Raw genomic sequence first — 16,669 nt, forward strand, 5'->3', positions numbered from 1 at the left:
GCTAATTCATGAATTTTTCTTTTTCTTTTATTTTATTTTTCCCTTTTACGTTTGGTGTTCTTTGACTGTGCGCAGGCTACAGGTTAGATTGGTGCATGACTCGATCTTCTGGCAAGGAATTGCAACCATACAAACCAGAAATCGAGAAACAACTGCGACAGTTGAGGAAGGAAAGAAATCTCGATGAGAAAGTAGATAAAGTCTGGCAATCCTCAACCATGGAAGACATGGCTGGAGATGATGATAATGTTAATTTGGCTGCGAGAGAGGCATCCCACCTCAAAGAGAAAGCTGCAAAGGATGCTCCAAACCCTCCAAAACAGTTATGTCTTCAGAGGAAAGATTAACAAAGATCTAAACAATCATATAATGGACTTCGAGGAGATAATGAACACCTTTCAATACAATGGTGTATCACAAGATACAGTTTACCTAAGGGCATTCCCTTTCACACTTAAAGATGATGCAAAGCACTGGCTTCGAAGCTTGCCCCAGGGATCGATTAGAACATGGGAGGTGATGACCAGAACATTTCTTGCTAAATATTTCTCCACTGCTAAAACAGGCAAGTTTAGAAGATAAATCCATAACTTCTGTCAGAATGAGACTGAAACTGTGTTTGAAGCTTGGGAGAGGTTTAAGGAGATAGTACGAAAGTGTCAACATAGCGGAATTGAACTCTGGATGCAACTCCAGAATTTTTGGGATGGATTGACACCGGCTTCACACAGAACATTGAGCAACGCAGGTGGAGGTCCGTTGATAAAGAAGACACCAGAGGAGATAGTCACTATTCTCGATGAATTGTCTGAAGATGCAAATCAGTGGCCCTCTGAAATTGCTGAAAGAAGAAGGTCGAATGGTGTTCACCAAGTTGATGCTAACATATCTGTGCAGGTACAGCTCGATGCCATGGCGAATGCGATAAGGAAGCTGACCTTAACTTCTATACAAAGTGAGAATCATGCAGCATGTGATACATGTGGAAAAGGACACCCTACGCATGAATGTCAAGCCTTAACTGAGGAAGTTAATGTTATGCGTAATTATAACTTCAATGCAATGGGTCAGGAGCACCCAGTTTTTCAAGGAGTTCACCTGGGGGTACAACAAATGTATGGTAATAAAATGACTCCAGATTTCAAGGTGCTCCTGGTTTTGTGAATCAGCCGAGGCCGCAGTTTCTGCCTTAACAGCCAATTCAGTCTGGGTTAGAAGATCTGATGAAATCCTTCATTGTCAAGACTGATGAGAGATTAGATGCTCATAGTGCAGCTATCAAAGAACTCGGGACAGGTTTGCGTAACTTGGAGAGACAAGTGGGACAAATTGTAACTATATTATCTGAGAGAATCCCAGGTACTCTATCAGCTGATACTGAAAAGAATCCCAAAGAAACGGTAAATGATGTAACCTTGAGAAGCGGACAAGTATTGAAAGATCCCACTCCAATTCACAAAGAAGTTACGCCTGAAAAAGAAAGTGGGAAGGAGCTAAAAATTGAAGATGATAAAAAGACTGAGAAGAAGAAAGGCAAGAAGAGAGCTGAGAAAAAGAAGAAGGAAGAGAATTCAAGAAGGGATGAATATGAAGAGAGCAAGCACATGCCTGCTTTACCTTTTCCCCAAAAGCTTTATAGAGAGAAGCTGGACAAGCAATTAGAGAGATTTCTGTATATGTTGAAACAAGTTAATGTATATTTGCCATTTACTGAAGTTCTCTCCCAAATGCCAGCTTATGCTAAGTTCTTGAAGGGAATCCTGACAAAGAAGAGAAAGATAGAAGAGACCTCAGTGGTCAAGCTCACAGAGCATTGTAGGGTGATCTTTCAAAACAAACTCCCACAAAAGTGTGGAGATCCTGGGAGTTTTACTATACCTTGCTCGTTAGGCATTCTTAATTTTGATAAGTCTTTGAGTGATTCTGGTGTCTCAATTAATTTAATGCATTTATCTATTTACAGAAAACTAGAGATTGAGCTTGGAGAGATAAGGTCTGCACCAATATCTTTATAGCTAGAAGACCAAACAACTATAATATTTTAGGGGATAGTGGAAGATGTCTTAGTTCGAGTAGATAAGTTTGTATTTCCTCTAGATTTCATAGTGGTAAATATGGAGGAGAACAAGAAGGTACCCCTCATCCTAGGAAGACCATATTTAGCAACGGGTAGAGCTATACTAGATATACATGATAGAAAACTCATGCTTAGAGTGGGTGAGGAGATGGTGACATTTGAGATGAATGTAACAACTAGAGTGAAAAAAGAGAAGCCAGCTACAAGTGTTGAGTGGAGAGTGAAAAGCGCGAATGAGAAGGTCCCAGTGATTGAGAAAGATAACTGTGGGGTGTAACCCAAGAAGGATGAGAAGAATTTGTCTGCATGGCTGTGTGCATTGGTTCGGGCGCATGGAATGGAGCCCGACTGAAAATTCAAGGAAGTTTCCTTCACCTTATGCTTTTTAATTGTGCGTCAAGGGGACATGCCACGACTTAAAGTATGGAGTGGGAAAAATTATATGTTGTATGTATCTGCGTTAGTAATTTAGTTTTGTTGTTTAGTAGTTAGAGATAGAAAAATGAGTAAAAATCATAAACATTTAAAATTTTCGACTATTCCCGACGATGGATATCATTCGATAAGTTTCTTGAGGGATTAAAGTCGAAAGAAAAGGATAAAAAAATATTTTATTTTGTTAGGTAATGTAGTGATTCCCCCTTGGTTTTTCTTTGTGCCTCGGTTCTTTTTCAAGGGTTTTGTTTCAACCGGGTGTAGTTAGTTTTTATTTTGTAGAATAGTAGAAAATCGTGTGTTGTGTTTTGAATTTAAAGCAATATTTCTTGACTCCATTATACCTTGAGAATAGTGAGTGCTTTAGTTGTGACGCTTAGGCTCAGTTTTTGACTCTTGCATAAGTACCTTAAATTGTATGATCTTAACTGTGCTTAACTGCCTTCATTAGAGTGTCTTGATAATCCAATCTTGAGTGAGTTATGTGCCATGTGTGTGTAAGGTTTTGTGTATTCTGTGCATTGAATTTGATGTATAGAACTTGCCCTGTGTGTTTATAAAGAGAAATAGTAGTTTTGTTCAGTCTTGGAAGTGATATAGGCGTTTCTTTGTTGAGCCAATTATATGTTATTACCCACCTAATTGTTATGTATCTTAGTTAACCCCGTTGAGCCTGTAATACTGCTTCTTTGGCAACCACATTGCAAGCCCTACCCATTTGTTTGAATTGACCATCTATTTGAACCTTGTACCTCTCGTGAGCACTTAAATTTGTTATGAACTTTGTAAAAGTTGAAGTATGGGGTGATTGGTTTGGCTATTGAGTGGAACTAATGAAATAAAGAGAAAGGTACATTGTTTTGAAAGAATAAGAGCCACTTGAATTAAAAGAGAAAAAAAATTATTTTGTTGTGCAAAATATTCCATGATAGTGGTAAATCTTGATGTAATTGCGCGTAAAGAAGTTGGGAGTTAATGTATAATGATGTTAAGGTGGAGTATGGTTTGACATAAGTGTGGGGTTTTGAATGTTAAATTGTATGTATTAAAGTGCTTAGGGAGGTGTAGTCACTCTTATATCTAAATGTATCCTACCCGTCTCGCAGCCTACATTATAACCAGTTAAAGTCCTAATTGATCCTTGACTGAATGAGCTCGATTAGTTGAGTAATACACTACGGGAAAGCCTATGGTTCATCTTTTGTGGCATATGAATGTTATTTATGAGAGTGAGTGAATTCTTTCTATATTGAGTTCCTGATTGTGGTTAAATTTGATTGTGTGTGGAATTACTCTCTACTATTGTGAGGGCACTTGATTCGTGAAGGAAAGGTAATATTGTTGACCTCTGTGTTAGAGTAAGTGAGCGGGTTATAAATAATGCGTAGTGCTTTTGAGTCAAATCTTAAGGCGGGGATGTTACACTATTGTGCTTAGTCTATTTTAAATATTCTTGGTTTAATGAGTTAGGAGAGTTCCTAAATAAGATCGTATCTATATAAAGTGTAGTTTGATTGCTCGAGGATAAGCAATGGTTTAAGTTTGTGGTGTTGATGGTAGGCTATAATCTTGTGTTTTAGTCGCTTATTACACATTAATTTACTGCACTTTAATTGAGTTTGAGATTTAATCGCTAGTGTTTTGCATTAATTGTGTGTTTTATGCCTTGTAGGAGTGATTCCGAGCTATGTAGATGTTATGGAATGAATTCGAGTGATTTGGAGCTTTGAAGTCTGAGTAAAAGCCCAAGGGAATAAGCGGGGATCGCGTTCGGGGGTCGAAAACCACATATGGATATCAAACAGTCAAGAAAAATCTGGACTCTGAGAAAACAACACACCCTCGGCGCGTGGCGCATCGCGCCTGTACATTTTCCCGCTGACTGACAAATTTTAAACTCACTAAAATTTCCCACAACTGCCCCGCGTGGCGTGTCGCCCTAATTTTTACAGAGTTATTATCCCAATTCGCATAGGAAAAGGTGTTTTCGTCTGGGTCTGACCCTACTTAGTATAAATACATGTAAAACGTTATTTTATGGACTATTGACACGTCTTAGACCTAAGTAAGCCAAGGAAGGGGTGGAGAAGAAAAAGCTCAAGGATTTCATCATTCAATCCTCACTCAAGACAAGAGTTTCGATTGTTTTATGCTTTCCTTTAACTTAAACATTGTTATGATGAATTACTCCATATCCATGGAGTAGTTCTCTTTAGGGTTTGATGGATTTGGTGTATTGATACTTGTTTGTGGATAATTAACTCTAGTTTTATGTATTGAATCGTTTTGGTTGTTTTAATTGTTGCATCTATATTCACATGTTCGTGTAATCGAGAGAGACATAACTTGTGATATTGTTGCATTATATTTCGTTGGCTGAAGTCATTAATTCTTCTTAGTAATTGGAAGAGGCTAGTTGAATTGTTGATTAAACTTAGTTAGGAGGATAATCGAGAGAGGTTGTTCTGAATACCAATCCACTATGAATTTTTGCATATCTTCATGTGCTTAAAATTGATTCATCTTGTGAGGTTGAGACTTAATCGAGAAAGGATTTTCTACTAATCAATTGAACTAACAACCAAGTGAATTCGAGAGACTCACTTGAACATTAGAAGTGAATTATCTAGAGTTAAATCCCAAAAATTTATCTTGCACCTATCCTATCAACCTTATCATCTCCCAATTGATAACTTCCTTTGCTTAATACTTGTGTTGTTTGTCATTAGCCAATAGTATAGATTCTTAGTTAATTTTAGTTTTAATCATATAAACCGGAATTGTTGATCATCTTGGATAGCAATCTAGCTACAAACTATAATAATATTGTTTAACTCCAATCCTTGTGGATACGATATTTTAATTTACTATATTCGACTAGCGAACATAGTTTAGTGTGTCTTTTGCGCTCGTTAAGTTTTGGTGCCGTTACTGGGGATTGGAAATTAATAGTGTTCGAAATAGTCTGTAGTGCTAATTGAGGAGTTTTTCTTTTTATTTTATTTTATTTTTCCCTTTTTACGTTTTGTGTTCTTTGATTGTGCGCAGGCTACAAGTTAGATTAGTGCATGACTCGATCTTCTGGCAAGGAATTGCAACCGTACGAACCAGAAATCAAGAAACAACAGCGACAATTGAGGAAGGAAAGAAATCTCGCCGAGAAAGTAGATAAGGTTGGGAAATCCTCAACCAAGGAAGACATGGCTGGAGATGATGATAATGTTAATTTGGCTGCGAGAGAGGCAGCCCAACTCAGAGAGAAAGCTGCAAGGGATGCTGAAGAAGCAGCAGTTAGAGATGCATAAATTGCTTATGAGGAGGAGAGGGCTCGAAGAATGGCTCAAAATCAACCCGTGGGTGCAGACCCGTTCGAAAACATAGCTCTCGGCCAAGGAAGACCACTTGGTTATTATGCTAGACCAGTCTACAACCAAGACCTGTCAAGTGTGAGGCCACATCCAGTAGCAGCCAACAATATTAAATTGAAGCAAGGGTTGCTCCAAACCCTCCAAAACAGCCGTGTCTTCAGAGGAAAGATTACTGAAGATCCAAACAATCATATGATGGACTTTGAGGAGATAATGGACACCTTTCAATACAATGGTGTGTCACAAGATGCAGTTTACCTAAGGGTATTCCCCTTCACACTTAAAGATAATGCAAAGCACTGGCTTCGAAGCTTGCCCCAGGGATCGATTAGAACATGGGAGTAGATGACCAGAAAATTTCTTGCTCAATATTTCTCCCCAGCTAAAACGGGAAAGTTTAGAAGAAAAATCCAAAACTTCTGTTAGAATGAGACTAAAACTGTGTTTGAAGCTTGGGAGAGGTTTAAGGAGATAGTGCAAAAGTGTCAACATAGCGGAATTGAACTCTGGATGCAACTTTAGGATTTTTGGGATGGATTAACATTGGCTTCATGCAGAACAGTGAGCAACGCAGCTGGAGGTCCTTTGATGAAGAAGACACCAGAGGATATAGTCACTATTCTCGATGAATTGTCTGAAGATGCAAATCAATGGCCCTCTGAAATTGCTGAACGAAGAAGGTCGAATGGTGTTCACCAGATTGATGATAACACATCTCTGCAGGTACAGCTTGATGCCATGGCAAAGGAGATAAGGAAGCTGACCTTAGCTTCTATACAAAGTGAGAATAATGCAGCATGTGATATATGTGGAAGAGGACACCCTACTCATGAATGTGAAGCCTCAACTGAGGAAGTTAATAACTTCAATGCAATGGATCAGGAGCACCTCGAATTTTTATGGAGTTCACCTCGGGGTACAACAAATGCATGACAACAAAATAACTCCAGATTTTAAGGAACTCCTAGTTTTGTGAATCAGTCGAGGCCGCAGTTTTAGCCTCAACAGCCAATTCAGTCTGGGTTAGAAGATATGATAAAATCCTTCATTGTCAAGACTGATGGGAGATTAGATGCTCATGGTGCAGCTATCAAGGAACTTAGGATAGGTTTATGTAACTTGGAGAGACAAGTGGAACAAATTACAACTATATTATCTGAGAGAATAACAGGTACTCTGCCAGCTGATACGGAAAAGAATCCCAAAGAAATGATAAATCCTGAAACCTTGAGAAGCGGACAAATGTTGAAAGATCCTACTCCAATTCACAAAGATGTTGCGCCTAAAATAAAAGTGGGAAGGAGCTGAAAATTGAAGATGATAAAAAGATTGAGAAGAATAAAGGCAAGAAGGGAGCTGAGAAAAGCAAGAAGGAAGAGAATTCAAGAAGGGATGAATCTGAAAAGAGCAAGCACATGCCTGCTTTACCTTTTCCCCAAAAGCTTTATAGAGAGAAGTTGGAAAAGCAATTTGAGAGATTTCTGGATATGTTGAAACAAGTTAATGTAAATTTTCCATTTACTGAAGTTCTCTCCCAAATGCCAGCTTATGCTAAGTTCCTGAAGGAAATCCTGACAAAGAAGAGAAAGATAGAAGAGACCTCAGTGGTCAAGATCACAGAGCATTGCAGCGCGATCTTGCAAAACAAACTCCCACAAAAGTGTAGAGATTCAGGGAGTTTTACTATACCTTGCTCGTTAGGCACTCTTAACTTTGATAAGTCTTTGTATGATTCTGGTGCCTCAATTAATTTAATGCCTTTGTCTATTTATAGGAAACTTGAGAATGAGCTTGGAGAGATAAGGTCTTCACCAATATCTTTGCAGCTGGCAGAGTAAACAACTACAATACCCGAGGGGAGAGTGGAAGATGTCTTAGTTCAGGTAGATAAGTTTGTATTTCTTGTAGATTTCATAGTGGTAAATATGGAGGAGAACAAGGAGGTCCCCCTCATCCTAGGAAGACCATTTTTAGCAACGGGTAGAGCTATACTGGAAATACATGATAGAAAACTCATGCTTAGAGTGGGTGAGGAGACGATGACATTTGAGATGAATGTAGCAACTGGAGTGAAAAAGGAGAAGCTAGCTACAACTGTTGAGTGGAGAGTAAAAAGCGCGAATGATAAGGTCCCAGTGATTGAGAAAGATAAGTGTGGGGTGTACCCGAAGAAGGTTGAGAAGAAGTTGTCTGCATGGATGTGTGCATTGGTTCGGGCACATGGAATGGAGCCCGACTTCGACTCAGACCCCGACTGAAAATTCAAGGAATTTTTCTTCACCTTATGTTTTTTAATTGTGTGTCATGGGGACATACCACAACTTAAAGTGTGGGGTGGGGAAAATTGTATGTTGTATGTATCTGTGTTAGTAATTTAGCTTTATTGTTTAGTAGTTAGAGACAGAAAACTGGGAAATACATAAAAATTTAAAATTTTTGACTTTTCCCGACGATGGATATCATTCGACAGATTTCTTGAGGGTTTAAAGTCAAAAAAAAAAGAAAAAAATGATTTTATTTTGTTAGGTAGTGTAGTGATTCCCCCTTGGCTTTTCTTTCTACCGCGGTTCTTTTCCAAGGGTTTTGTTTGAACCGGGTGTAGTTAGTTTTTGTTTTTTAGAATAGTAGGAAACCGTGTGATGTGTTTTGAATTGAAAGCAATATCCCTTGACTCTATTATACTTTGAGAATAGTTAGTGCTTTAGTTGTGACGCTTAGGCTCAGTTTTTGACTCTTGCATAAGTACCTTAAATTGTATGATCTTAACTGTGCTTAACTGCTTTGACTAGAGTGTCTTGATAATCCAATCTTGAGTGAGTTATGTGCCATGTGTGTGTAAGGTTTTGTGTATTCTGTGCATTGCATTTGATGTTTAGAACTTGCCCTATGTGTTTACAAAGCGAAATAGTAATTTTGTTCAGTCTTGGAAGTGATATAGGCGTTTCTTTGTTGAGACAATTATATATTATTACCCACCTAGTTGTTATGTATCTTAGTTAACCCTGTTGATCCTGTAATACTATTTTTTTGGCAACGACACTGCAAGCCCTACCTATTTATTTGAATTGACCATCTATTAGAACCTTGTACCTCTCGTGAGCACTTAAATTTGTTATGAACTTTAAAAGAGTTGAAGTATGGGGTGACTAGTTTGGCTTTTGAGTGGAACTAATGAAATAAGGAGAAAGGTGCACTGTTTTGAGAAAATAAGAGCCACTTGAATTAAAAGAGAAAACAAAATTGTATTGTTGTGCAAAATATTCCATGATAGTGGTAAATCTTGATATAATTGTGTGTAAAGAAGTTAGGAGTTAATGTATAATGATGTTAAGGTGGAGTATGGTTTGACATAAGTGTGGGTTTTGAATGTTAAATTTTATGTATTAAAGTGCTTAGGGAGGTGTAATCACTCTTATATCTAAATATATCTTACACATCCTGTAGCCTACATTACATTCAGTTAATGTCCTAATTGATCCTTGACTGAATGAGCTCGATTAGTTTAGTACACTACGGGCAAGCCTATGGTTCATCTTTTTTGGCATATGAATGTTATTTCTGAGAGTGAGTGAATTCTTTCTATATTGAGTTCCTGATTGTGGTTAAATTTGATGGTGTGTAGAACTACTCTCTACTGTTGTGAGGGCAATTGATTCATGAAGGAAAGGTAATGTCGTTGACCTCTGTGTTAGAGTAACTGAGCGGGTTATAAATAATGTGTGGTGCTTTTGAGTCAAATCTTGAAGCGAAGATGTTACACTACTGTGCTTAGTCTATTTTAAATATTCTTGGTTTAATGAGTTAGGAGAGTTGCTAAATAAGATCGCATCTATATAAAGTGTGGTTTGATTGCTCGAGGATGGGCAATGGTTTAAGTGTGGGGTGTTGATGATAGGCTATAATCTCGTGTTTTAGTCATTTATTACACTTCAATTTACTGCACTTTAATTGAGTTTGAGCTTTAATCGCTAGTATTTTATACTAATTGTGTGTTTTATGGCTTGTAGGAGTGATTCCGAGTACTGTAGATGTTATGGAATGAATTCGAGTGATTTGGAACTTTGAAGTCTGAGTAAAAGCCCAAGGGATTAAGCCAGGATCGCGTTCGGGGGTCGAAAACCACGTCTGGATATCAAAAAGTCAAGAAACATCCAGACTCTGAGAAAACAACACACCCGCGGCGCGTGGCGCGCCGCGCCTGTACATTTTCCGGTTGCTTGAAAACTGTTAACTCTCTGAACTTTCCCACAACTTCCCCATGTGGCGCGCCGCATGGCCTGTGCAATTTTTACAGAGTTCATGCAGGAAAATGTGTTTTCGTCTGGGCCTGAAGTTATTATTCCAGTTCAAGCAGGAAAATGTGTTTTCGTCTGGGCCTGACCCTACTTAGTATAATACATGTAAAATGTTTTTTATGGACTTTTGACACTTCTTACACCTAAGTAAGCCAAGGAAGGGGTGGAGAAGCAAAAGCTCAAGGATTTCATCATTCAATCCTCACTCAAGACAAGGGTTTGGATTGTTTTATGTTTTCCTTTAACTTAAACATTGTTATGATGAATTACTCCATATCCATGGAGTAGTTCTCTTTAGGGTTTGATGGATTTGGTGTATTGATACTTGTTTGTGGATAATTAACTCTAGTTTTATGTATTGAATCGTTTTGGTTGTTTTAATTATTGCATCTATATTCACTTGTTCGTGTAATCGAGAGAGGCATAACTTGTGATATTGTTGCATTATATTTCGTTGGTTGAAGTCATTAATTCTTCTTAGTAATCGGAAGAGTCTAGTTAAATTGTTGATTAAACTTAGTTAGGAGGATAATCGAGAGAGGCTCTTCTAAATACCATTCTACTATGAATTCTTGCATATCTCCACGTACTTAAAATTGGTTCATGTTGTAAGGTTGAGACTTAATCGAGAGAGGAGCTTCTACTAATCAATTAAACTGACAACCAAGTGAATTCAAGAGACTCACTTGAAGATTAGAAGTGAATTATCTAGAGTTAAATCCCAAACATTTATCTTGCACCTATCCTATCAACCCTATCTTCTCCCAATTGATAACTTCCTTTTCTTAATACTTGTGTTGCTTGTCATTAGCCAATAATATAGATTCTTAGTTAATTTTAGTTTTAATCACATAAACCTAAATTGTTGATCATCTTGGATAGCAATCTAGCTACAAACTACGATAATACTGTTTAACTCCAATTCCTACGGATACGATATTTTAATTTACTATATTCGACTAGCAAGCATATATTTTGTGTGTTTTGTGCTCGTCAAATTTTGAGGCGCTGCCTAATAGGTCTTGTGCCCCCGGGCTTCGATAGCCCGAGCCGTCCAAGTTTGTTTTTGGACGGCAGTCCCCGATTGGTAGTGATCGTTTGAACCCGGATAAGGCAGACCTTGGGCTCGATACCTTTAGTGGATCGTATGTAGGGACTTCCTTAAGAAAGAAGAAAAAATTTTAAGGGACAAGATATTTATCCGCACGGTAGAGACTTCTTTTTATTCTTGTGCGTAATAGTTACACATATGTACAAGCTTTGTGTCATGGCTCGAGCAGTCTATGCGTACACGGTTTATTTGAATGTTTGGTCCTTACAGTAAATCCTATCAATCGAGCCGAGACCATTCAATCATAAAGTTTCTTTCCTTGCTAAAATCATTATCCGAGGGTAATGCCCCCCAATGTTCGGGGCCGATCGTAGATATGTCTTGAATACTCTTGTCGTGGTCTTCGATACCAATTTGTAACCGGCCTTCAATTCTAAGTTAGTACGATTTACTGTTGCCTCGTTAAAAACCTTGCCGAAAAATCCATTTGGGACAAAACCGGTTCAAGAGAAAAAGAGTGCAACGCGTGCTTTCAGGCCTAAAGATTGTATCGTACTTTGATGATTGCCTGCAAGTGTTAGTTTGGAATGCAAATAAATAAAAGGAAATGAATGAGGTCATACCTTAACAGTAGTATCGCTTCAAGTGAGCTATGTTCCGGTTGTTCGGTAGTTGCTCACCGTTCATTGTTCCAAGTTTGTACGATCCTTTACCTGTGATCTTGATAGTCTTATAAGGACCTTCCCAGTTTGGTCCCAACTTCCCTTCATTCTAGTTCCGGGTATTTAGCGTAACCTTCCTTAACACCAAGTCCCCAATATTGAAATGTCGAAGATTGGCCCTTCGATTGTAATATCTTTTGATCCGCTATTTTTGGGCAGCCAACCGGACAAGGGTTTCTTCGCGCCTTTTGTCTAATTATCTAGGCTCGTATTCATAGCCTCGTCGTTTGATTCCTTAGTTGCGTATGGGAACCTAAGACTTGGTTCTCCGACTTCTACCGGTATCAAAGCTTTGGCGTCGTAAACTAGTGAGAATGGGGTGGCCCCGGTACTGGACTTCAATGTCGTACGATATGCCCATAAGACTTCAGGCAGGATTTCCTTCCATTTTCCTTTGGCGTCGGTCAACCTCTTTTTGAGGTTTTGGAGTATGGTTTTGTTGGTCGATTCTACTTGTCTGTTCCCACTAGGGTGGTAGGGTGTCAATAGGATCCTTTTGATCTTATGATCTTCGAGAAACTTGCTTACTTTCCTGCCGGTGAATTGTTTTCCGTTGTCGCATACGATTTCGCCCTGCATCCCGAACCGGCATATGATGTGGTCCCTAATGAAATCGGTGACTTCTTTCTCTCTGACCTTTTCATATGCCTGGGCTTCCACCCACTTAGAAAAATAGTCAGTCATAAATAATATAAATTGAGCCTTACCGGGTGCCCACAGAATGGGGCCAACGATATCCATTTCCCACTTCATGAACGACCATGGTGACAAAATCGAATGCAGTAGCTCCCCGGGCTGATGAATCACCGGAGCGTGTCTTTGACATTCAACACATTTTTGTACGAACTCCTTCGCGTCCTTTTCCATATCGGTCAAGTAGTAGCCGGCTCTGATTATTTTTCGAATCAATGATTCGGTGCTTGAATGATTTCCACAGGTGCCTTTGTGGATTTCCCTCAAAACGTACTCGATATCCCCTAGTCCTAGACATATCGTGAGTGGGCCATCGAATGTTCTTCTGAACAGGGTTCCATCTTCAGACAGGATAATCCGGGTTGCCTTTGTATGCAGGGCCCTCGATTCTTTTATATTCGAGGGCAGTTTTCCGGTCTTAAGATATTCTATATATTTATTTCTCCAGTCCCAAGTTAGGCTCGTTGAGTTATTCTCGACATGGCCCTCTTCCACTACCGATCTCATAATTTGTATGACTTCCCCCAAGTTAAACTCTCCGTCCTTGATCGATGATCCTAAGTTAGCAAGGGCATCGGCCTCACTGTTTTGATCCTGAGGTACATGTTTCAAAGTCCATTCTTTGAACCAATGTATTGTTACCTGCAACTTATCCTGGTACCTTTGCATTTGTTCTTCTCTGACCTCGAATGTCCTATTAACTTGGTTTACCACGAGGAAGGAGTCGCACTTGGCTTGGACCACCTCTACCCCCATGCTTTTGGCTAGTTCGAGACCTACAACCGTGGCCTTATATTCAGCCTCATTGTTAGTCAATTTCATGGTTCTAATAGATTGTCTAACTATATTGCATGTTTGTGGCTTCAATACGATGCCAAGTCCGAACCCTTTTGCGTTTGAGGCGTCGTCCATAAAGAGGGTCCAGATCCCCGAGGAGGTCCCTGAGTTGATTATTAACTCTCTTTCGACCTTGGGTATAAGGGCCGGCGTAAAGTCGGCCACAAATTCTGCCAAAATTTGAGATTTAATGGCAGTTCGGGTCGATATTCAATATCGTGCCCACTGATTTCCACGGCCCATTTGGCCAACTGGCCCGAGATCCTGGGCTTATGCAAAATATTCCTTAACGGGTAAGTAGTCATGACACATATGGGGTGAGACTGGAAGTGTGGTTTTAACTTTCTAGAGGCGCTTAGCAAAGCGAGCGCCAGCTTTTCTAAGTAAGGGTATCTAGTTTCGGCCTCACCTAGGGTCTTGCTAACATAGTAAATTGGAAATTGCGTACCTTGCTTTTCCCGGACCAGGACTCCACTTATCGCTATCTCCTATACTGCCAAGTACAAGTATAGTTTTTCGGCTGTCTTTGGCGTGTGAAGCAGCGGTGGGCTCAATAGATACCGCTTGAGCTCCTCCAAGGCCAGTTGGCACTTCGGGGTCCATGAGAAGTTATTCTTTTTCTTCAATAGTGTGAAGAACCGGTGGCTCTTGTCAGGGGACCTCGAAATAAATTGCCCCAGGGCGGTTATGCGCCCGGTTAATCTTTGCACGACCTTCACCTTGTCCACAACCGTGATATCTTCGATGGCTTTGATCTTGTCGGGGTTGATCTCGATTCCTCGGTTGGATACCATGAGCCCGAGGAATTTACCGATCCAACTCCAAATGCACATTTCTCTGGGTTCTGCTTCATATTATATTTCTTCAATATGCTGAAGGTTTCCTGCAAATGTTTTAAATGGTCTTCTGCTCGCAGGGACTTAACCAATATATCGTCAATGTTAACCTCCATTTATTTTCCTATTTGTTCCTCGAACATCCGGTTTACTAGACGTTGGTAAGTGGAACCAGCATTTTTTAATCTGAATGGCATCACGTTATAGCAGTATGTGCCATACTTAGTGATGAAGGAGGTTTTTTCCTGATCATCCGGGTTCATCCGTATTTGGTTGTACCTGGAGCAGGCATCGAGAAAACTGAGGATCTCGTGGCCGGTCGTGGCCTCGATCATGTGATCGATGCTGGGCAAAGGGAAGGAGTCCTTGGGACATGCCTTATTCAAATCCTTATAGTCTACATACATTCTTAATTTATTCCCTTTTTTAGGGACTACCACTACATTTGCTAACCAATCCGGGTATTTGACCTCCCGAATGGACCCTATTTTAAGGTGTTTAGATACCTCGTCCTTGATGAAAGCATGTTCGACCTCGGGCTGGGGTCTCCTCTTCTGCTTGATCGGATGGAACTTCGGGTCCAGGATCAGTTTGTGAGTGGTTATCTCCGACGGGATCCCTTTCATATCAAGGCGGGACCAAGTGAAACAATCTTCATTAGCTATAAGAAATTGAATGAGTTTTTTCCAAAGCTCGGGGCTTAACCCCGTTCCAAGGTATACCTTTCGATCGGGCAAATATTCACTCAATGTGACTTGTTCTAGTTCCTCGACCATTGATTTTGTAGTGTCGGAGTCATCGGGGCTATGAAAGATTTGGGGACCCCGTAATCATCATCTTCATCAGTCCCCTGTTTCTTCGGTTGAGTAGGGGCTGGTGTTGGTAATTGCTATTTAGCTTCTTGCTTTACGACCGAACCCGGCCCCTTTGTCATTGCAAGTGCGGATATCGGAATCGCCTTTTCGACTGCAAACATATCCTTTGCGGTTGGCTATTCTCCGTAGATTATTTTAATCCCACCTGCTGTTGGGAATTTTAACACTTGGTGAAGAGTCGAGGGCACTGCCCTCATGTTGTGGATCCATGGCCTCCTGAACAAAGCATTGTACCTCATGTCTCCTTCGATCACATAAAACTTAGCTTCCTGGATAGTCCCGGTGGTGTTCATAATGTTATCTCCCCCTTAGTGATTTCACATGCCATGTTGAATCCGTTTAGTACTCGGACTGCAAGCAAGATTTGATCTTGTAGACCGAACTGCCCCACGACCCTTGATCGGATGATGTTGGCTGAGCTACCTGGATCAATTAACACATGCTTAACTCGAAATTTACTTACAAGTACATATATTACTAGTGCATCATTTTGGAGCTGCACGATCCCTTCCGCGTCCTCGTCGTTGAAAGATAAGGTTCCTTCTGGTATGTAATCTCGAGTCCGTTTTTCCCTATTGATTGTCACTTTGGTGTGCTTCAACATCAGTCCCTAAGGGACATCGACCCCACCAATAATCATGTTAATGATGTGTTGAGGTTCTTCTTTTTCAGTTTGTTTGTTAGAATCCCTATTCCAGAAATGATTCTTGGCTCGGTTGCTCAGGAATTCTCGAAGATACTCGTTGTTGAATAGTCGGGCTACTTCCTCTCCCAACTGTCGGCAATCCTCCATTCTGTGGCCATGAGTGTCGTGATATTTACACATCTGGTTAGGATCCCTTTGCGTTGGATCGTATTGTAGAGGTCGAGGCCATTTGATATCTTTGATGCGTCCGCTAGCTGATACAATGGCGGCAACATCGATGTTAAAGTTGTATTCCGACAACCTCAGTGCTTCTTTAGGCCCGATGGGCCTGTCGAATCTGTTTTTGCTCATGAGTCCCCCGTTGTTCTGACCTCAATCACTTCTCCTTTCATTTCTCATAGAGTTCCGCCCGGACCCACTTCTTATTCGGTCTCCATTATACGGCTGATACCGATCCCTGTTTGATCTCGGTTCACAATTGATGTCTCTCTTAACTATGTCGATGATTTTGATGAGATAAACAGACCCCGAAGGGGCCCCGAGTTGATCATCTTCAACTCTGATTTTCGATTGATACCGGTTATGCATGTCGGTCCAAGTAACGGCCAGATATTCTATCAGGTTTCTTTCAACTGCATTGAAGCCACCGAACTTCGAACATTGATCTCTTGGGTGAAAGCCTGAACGGCTCAATCATCAGTGATCGGTGGCAGGTCCATCCGTTCCATTTGAAACAGGGACACGAACTCTCTGAGCATCTCGTTATCCTTCTGTTTTACTTTGAAAAGGTATGATTTCCTGGTCTCGACCTTGATGGCCCCCGACGTGTGCTTT

At 40.3% G+C, this 16,669-nt stretch overlaps 2 protein-coding genes across 2 annotated transcripts; both read left to right on the top strand.

Annotated features, from left to right (window-relative positions):
• The first annotated feature begins 369 nt into the window (after positions 1-369).
• On the top strand, positions 370-2,015 carry LOC138901029 (uncharacterized). The gene is made up of 3 exons (XM_070188756.1): positions 370-516; positions 601-1,146; positions 1,245-2,015. The coding sequence occupies exons 1-3, from the start codon at positions 370-372 to the stop codon at positions 2,013-2,015; spliced, it is 1,464 nt and encodes a 487-aa protein (XP_070044857.1).
• A 4,897-nt stretch (positions 2,016-6,912) lies between these two features.
• Positions 6,913-7,718, top strand: LOC138901030 (uncharacterized). Its single transcript, XM_070188757.1, has 2 exons — positions 6,913-7,051; positions 7,198-7,718. Exons 1-2 carry the CDS (start codon positions 6,913-6,915, stop codon positions 7,716-7,718), a joined length of 660 nt encoding a protein of 219 aa, XP_070044858.1.
• The last annotated feature ends 8,951 nt before the right edge of the window (positions 7,719-16,669 follow it).

Source organism: Nicotiana tomentosiformis, chromosome 11 (genome assembly GCF_000390325.3).
Source record: "Nicotiana tomentosiformis chromosome 11, ASM39032v3, whole genome shotgun sequence".
Lineage (NCBI taxonomy): Eukaryota > Viridiplantae > Streptophyta > Magnoliopsida > Solanales > Solanaceae > Nicotiana > Nicotiana tomentosiformis.

Excerpts from the sequence above, each read along its gene's own strand:
- LOC138901029 (XM_070188756.1), top strand. The coding sequence starts at position 370 with ATGGACTTCGAGGAGATAATGAACACCTTTCAATACAATGGTGTATCA. Across the intron at positions 517-600 it reads GATCGATTAGAACATGGGAG|AATGAGACTGAAACTGTGTT; the intron begins GTGATGACCAGA and ends AACTTCTGTCAG. Across the intron at positions 1,147-1,244 it reads AAATGACTCCAGATTTCAAG|ACTGATGAGAGATTAGATGC; the intron begins GTGCTCCTGGTT and ends TTCATTGTCAAG.
- LOC138901030 (XM_070188757.1), top strand. The coding sequence starts at position 6,913 with ATGATAAAATCCTTCATTGTCAAGACTGATGGGAGATTAGATGCTCAT. Across the intron at positions 7,052-7,197 it reads ATTATCTGAGAGAATAACAG|ATGATAAAAAGATTGAGAAG; the intron begins GTACTCTGCCAG and ends TGAAAATTGAAG.